We start from the raw sequence: 6,131 nt of genomic DNA, 5'->3' as shown, positions 1-6,131 counted from the left end.
CAGGAAAGGAGAGTTTTGTATGGGGGGTGAGGATGACATTCCAGGATAAGATGCGTCCTGTGTTGGGGAGGGCTGACCTGGGGGTCTGAGCAGAACTCAGCTGCAAGTGGAACAGCCCCTGTCAAGGGAGGACTTTGGGGCCTGACCTTGGCCAGGCTGTGCAAGAAGATAAGGTTGATCAGAATTGAGCACTGATGGGGTTCCTCGAGGAGATAGAGGAGGAGGAGGAGGAGGCGGGGTCTGAGGGAATTGAAGAGTAAAGGGTGTAAGGCTGTGAAAAATGAGGCTGAGCTTCCTTTGGGTCTATGTGAGGCTTTGAGTGTGGAGGTAGAGGTCACTATGAGAGAGGAGGCGGGGTCTGAGAAAGGTTGTGGGTGAGGAGGCGGGGTCCGAGGGAGTCTCTGGGTGAGGAGGCGGGGTCCGAGGGAGTCTCTGGGTGAGGAAGCGGGGTCTGAGAGAGGTGGGTAAGGAAAAAGGGTCTGAGTGTGGCTGAAGGTGAGGAGGCGGGGCCTGAGTGTGGCTGATAGTGAGGAGGCGGGGCCTGAGTGTGGCTAAGGGTGAGGAGGCGGGGCCTGAGTGCGGCTGAGGGTGAGGAGGCGGGGCCTGAGTGCGGCTGAGGGTGAGGAGGCGGGGCCTGAGCTCTGCGGCCCCAGAGTGAGCTGTCCGGTGCGCGGGCTGCTTTAAGGACAGGCGGGGCGGAAGGAGCGGAGGGCGGGGACAGAACGCTGAGGACGGTGTCTGGGCTCAGCCCGCACATAGGCCCGCGGCCGTGGGCCCGAGCTTTTCGTCACACCTAGGGCGGAGGCTACGACGCCGGGCTGGGAAGCCGCGGTGGGATGCGGCTGACACGGACGCGGCTCTGCTCACTCCTCGTCGCCCTGTACTGCCTCTTCTCCATCTACGCCGCCTACCACGTCTTCTTCGGGCGCCGCCGCCGGCCGCCGGGCGCAACCTCTCGGGGCTCCAGAAAGGCGGCGGTGCCGGAGAAGGAGAGGCGCGGCCGAGGTAAGACGCGGGCAGCACGGGGCAGTGACCTAGCGGCACTGCCGTGTGCGTGGACGCCGGGCGGCGGGAGCCGCGTGGACGAGCCAGCTCTGGGCTCAGCTCCGAGGCGCTGCTCGCCCTGCGCGACCTTCCTGCAACAGTGACCGCCCGAGGCTGGCGGCGTGCACGCAGGCCTTTAGAACGTGGAGTAGACCCTCAGTACGTCTCAGAGGCCAGAGATTTGCAGAAATGCTTCGGGCTGAGTTTAAAGCGTGCATTCCCTCCTTAAGCACGGTCCTTCCTAACCACGTGACTTCGGAAGGCCCTATTTATAGTTACAGCTGCTAGCCCCGTTTGGTATTTGGGACTTGTTTTGGAATTGCAGTCCTTTTTCACTCTCCTGCACAGATTTTGTTTTGTTTTTGTTTTTGTTTTTGTTTTGCACAGTTGTATATGAAATTGGTGGAGACAGTGTGCTAAAGATTTACCTACTAATAGGTCACTTATATAAAACCAGGAAACAACTCCAGAACTAAAGCGAATGACTTGATATACATTCTGCAGGTTCTCAAGGTTTATGGAGGAGTACATACTTCTCTTATCTAGTGTTAAATTTTTTAAAATCTTTGACAGAAATGGTTCAATAAAAGATTGGTTTCTTTTCTTTTTTTTCAAATTCGATTGTTTGTCTCTGAAACCTGAAGATGAAACTAGCATCTCATTCAAATAACTTGACTTTAAATCTGCAGTTTTGTCCTCACTGGTAAACAAAGTCACTCTCTTTAAAACAGAGCAGTCCGCTTTGGAGAGTGAAGAATGGAATCCTTGGGAAGGAGATGAAAAAAAGGAGCAGCAACACAGAATTAAGACGAGCCTGCAAATCTTAAACAAATCCACGAAAGAAAAAATAGAGCATAGTGTGCAAATCTGGGGCAAAGCTGCCATTGGTAAGTTACTGTAAAGAGTAAGGCATGCATGGAGTATGTAATATGTACTGTACAAGTATTGAATTTACTAGTGTATATTTCACTGTTTAATGAAGTCAGTTTTTTGACATTCTGTGTGTCCTTAAGAGAATGTAGGTTTTCTCTGCTGTGTTCCTCTTTTCTGAGTCTTCCTCACTAAACAAGACTGTAAGCATTTCTTCTGCAGTGGGTTTAAGGCAAACCAATGTAGGCTTTGTTTAAAAACCATACTTTTAAGAACTCTTCCAGCCATGTCCATTTCCCAATTTCAAAGCTATCTCCTCATTGTTAACTATTTGCTACAGTAGCACCTCAATTCACTGTCCTGCCCCACACCTCACAGTTTTCTAAGGCCGCTGTAACAAAGTTGCCCTGGGTAGTGAATCACAGCATTACAACTTTATCTCCGCCTTTCTCAAGGCAGGGGAGTCACACGTCTCTGGAAGGCTCTCCATCTCAGCACCTTAGTCACACTGAGACATTTCCACCACCGTCTAGAGATTAAGATACAGCATGGGGGTGGGGGGCATCATTCAGCCTGACAGAATTGGAAGCTTTATCTGATTGTTCGGATTGTTAGGGTGACTTTGGTAACACGACATAATGGAAGTGGAACAAAATGCATCTTTCAGTATAACTGACACAAGGTTCTCAAAGGTTTTTGTATGGCTTCATGTTAATATTACCTTGTGGGTACTGCTGATCTCGTCCACTCTTAAAGCTTTCATTCAAATGAAACCAAAACAAAGCATCATAGGTGTCCTAAGGAGATAGGATGAGGTGTCAGTTGTCAGAGGGGATTATGTATTGAAGGATGTCTGATCAAATGGAGAGGTCATGGCCCCTTGACATACTGAATGTTTGGGTATACAGGTGAGCTCCTTTGGCTTCAGACCAAAATGTTTAGTCCCTCCAGTTATATTAAATTAATTCTAATAATGATGGTACTTTAGTTTATAGTAGACATTTTGCTTCTAAATATGATGAGTGGTAAGGGTTCAGTAATGTTAGTGATTCCTGAGTGTAAATAAAATGTTCTGTTATCTTCACCACAATCCACTTGAACACCTATAACCACTGAAGTCTGACCCTCTCACAGTTAGCTGCCGTATTGAGGACTGAGGTTTGCCTTGGTAACACTGCCTACAAGCAGACCAAGGCAGGAAATTCTAGGCTCATAGTCAAAATAGAAAAAAAAAAAAAGATACATATTTTTGACATACTAAAGTGGATAAAACAGCAGATGTTTCTATTTTTGTTCTGTGGTTGCCAGGTCTGTATCTCTGGGAACATATTTTTGAAGGCACTCTTGATCCAACTGACGTGACTGCACAGTGGAGGGAAGGACAGGCAGTTGTAGGAAGAACACATTACAGGTACTCATTGTATAACATTAACCTTGCATTGCTGTGTGATATTCTCTGTAACTACTAGAGGAAAATATACTTTTACAAGTCATTTCCCCTTCAGCTTGGGAAAAATACAGAAATAAATCCTGGAAATATGTGTTCATAGCTTAAGATGCATCAAACATTTTCTTAATAAATTGGACATTACAGAAAAATTTTGGAGAGAGAGCTGGCTATGGACCTCACTTGCCTGGCATGTTCAAGGTCCTCAAGTCAGTCCGCAATACTGAAAAAAATAATTAAAAGTCCATATAATAAAATATAAAAATAAAAAAGTCCATAAAATAAATTTCAGAGTCTTATTTCTATTTTGATTTTAGCTGATGGTATGGAAAACTTCATGTTCCACATCCTATACACTTGACTATAAATGGATATGTAATGTTCTGTGCCTTTGGAGGACTAACATGTAAACAAACATTACTTTTTTTGGTTTTTTGAGACAGGGTTTCTCCGTATAGTTCTGGCCATCCTGGAACTCACTCTGTAGAACAGGCTGGCCTCGAACTCAGAAATCCACCTGCCTCTGCCTCCCAAGTCCTGGGATTAAAGGCGTGCACCACCACTGCCCGGCCTCAAACATTACTTTTAGAATAGTTATGTGAACCTGGAAATATTCAGGTAGAATTCAACTTTTTTTTTTTTTTTTTTTTTTTTTTGGTTTTTTTCGAGACAGGGTTTCTCTGTATAGCCCTGGCTGTCCTGGAGCTCACTCTGTAGACCAGGCTGGCCTCGAACTCAGAAATCCACCTGCCTCTGCCTCCCAAGTGCTGGGATTAAAGGCGTGCGCCACCACGCCCGGCAGAATTCAACTTTTTTAATTACAACATCTTATGTCCTATCTACTATGATTTATTTAATGATACAGTTTTCCATTATTTGTGTTTGCAAAATTTGGAACTGTTTCTCTTTTGATTTTTAGAGTCCATAAAACTCATCCATTGTCAAGGCTTTTAGGGATTTTACTTTCATTTAGCTTTCCTATCACTGTATGATTTCTTAATTTTTAAATAGAATTAAGATGATTTAAATTAGAAAAACCATAGTTTTGTCATGAAAGTATTGTTTGCATTTGGCTTTTTACTGAAATAAACAGTTGTTTTTATGTTTATTTCCTGTGACGGTTGTTTGTGGGGTGGACTATCAACCCAAGATTCTGGTTTTTAGTACAAATGCATTTCTTCTCCACAGAAACCAAAAGAGGAAAAGCTGTATTTAATCTCAGTTTCATTTGAATTTTCACTGCTGTGGTGGTTGCTTACAGTATAAACGCTTCGCAGTTTTACTGACTTTCCTTTGTTTCCATATCCACGTTCCTGGGGAGGAGGGTACTTCCAAGTGGAAGACAGGTCAGCTTGGGCATTCTTCATTAGGAGCTGTAAACCGTGTTTGTTTACAAGTCAATATTTTATTAAATGTTAGTAGATGAATAGAGTGTGTTTGGACATAAACTAACCCACATTCCCTGCCCTCCTGTTCCTTCTTTGTACAAGTCCACCACTTTTCCTTCCGTCTTCATGTTCACATATGTGCACATGCTCACTGTCACAGTCTGTCTTTCTGTGTCTGTGTGTGTCTCTCTTCCCCTAGACCCCTCTCTCTCTAAAAAGCCACCAGCTGCCAGTTGTTTTTTTGAAAAAGGAGGTCTCTTGTAGAAGTTTAGTGATTATGCTAGGCTGGCTGGACAATGAACACCAGGGATCTGCCTGTCCCTAACACCACATCCACCTTTTTACATTAGTTCAATATTTGAACTTAGGTCTTCATGCTAGCAAGCAAGCACTTTACTAAATAAGCTGCCTCCCTAATCCCTGATTGCATAAATCTCTCAACACAATCATACTTGAAAGGTATAAATACCCATTTAGGTAGTTATACTCATTGCTGTAATCTCATTGTAGGTCATATGTATGCTCCCAAACTTTACGGTACTTAGGTTTCACTGTTTGAAAGGAAATGTGTGGCTGGACATGGACCTTTGTGGTAGGAACACTGTCCTAGAATGTGTAACACTTTGGATTCAGTTGCTAGTTGGGTGGGGGTGGGGGGGAGGGAGAGAATGTCTTTTATGTGCCTAAATTGCTATCTGTATTTGTAATTGAACAGCAAACATGTCAGTATACTTTACTAATAATAGTTCTACTACATTATATATAAGTTTCCTAAAGATTCCTACAAAGTCCTAAGTAGCGTCCTTCAGCTTACAATAACTTGCTGTTACTACAGTGATAGAAAAGGGATTAAAGCAAACACTGTTAACTCCCACCAAGAGAGGCTAAGCCCCAGGTTACCTTTCTGAAGTTTTTATGCAAGAAAAAGCAGTGCTATTTCCTCTTAGAGAACTTTGTATTCTAGCACTATAACAGATTCTTAAAATACCTTATTAAGCAATGAACAGTAGTATATAATGGATCCAAAAGTAACAAACTTATGAAATTGCAAGTTGTAAGCTCAGTCAAATTACATAGGTACTAACTTAACTGAATTCCAAAACTACATTGTTTGCATAGTTATTCAGGATTTAAATGATTTCTCTAGGTTCTCTATATTGAAGTATTTAATATTTACTCTGAAGACATTTTTCAATTGAGGCAAGCAATAGAAAATGTATTGAAATTTGTAAGTTCTAATGCTTAGACCTATGCAAAGTAACGTACAAGAACAAATTACCTTTAAGAATTCTACACATGAAACAGACGATTAACTACTAGGGAGGTGGCTTGTAAGAGAACAACAAAGTGAGACTGAATGCTTTGCTTGACATTTGTAACTC

General features: G+C 43.3%; 1 protein-coding gene across 2 annotated transcripts in view; it reads left to right on the top strand.

Moving 5' to 3' along the window:
• The first annotated feature begins 648 nt into the window (after nucleotides 1–648).
• Rxylt1 (ribitol xylosyltransferase 1) overlaps nucleotides 649–6,131 on the top strand; it is an 11,726-nt gene continuing 6,243 nt past the window's right edge. The window contains exons 1-3 of one of the 2 annotated variants that reach the window (XM_031350065.1): nucleotides 649–1,005; nucleotides 1,776–1,931; nucleotides 3,223–3,325. In XM_031350065.1, the coding sequence (XP_031205925.1) occupies nucleotides 837–1,005; nucleotides 1,776–1,931; nucleotides 3,223–3,325 (428 nt within the window). In that variant the 5' untranslated portion in view covers nucleotides 649–836. Of the gene's footprint in view, nucleotides 1,006–1,775; nucleotides 1,932–3,222; nucleotides 3,326–6,131 lie in introns of those variants that run through there. The other variant, XM_031350066.1, reaches the window with a different exon arrangement.

Source organism: Mastomys coucha, unplaced genomic scaffold, assembly GCF_008632895.1.
Source record: "Mastomys coucha isolate ucsf_1 unplaced genomic scaffold, UCSF_Mcou_1 pScaffold4, whole genome shotgun sequence".
Classification (NCBI taxonomy): Eukaryota; Metazoa; Chordata; class Mammalia; order Rodentia; family Muridae; genus Mastomys; species Mastomys coucha.
Note: the sequence above shows the minus strand (reverse complement) of the source record. Positions and strands in the feature narration are given on the sequence as shown.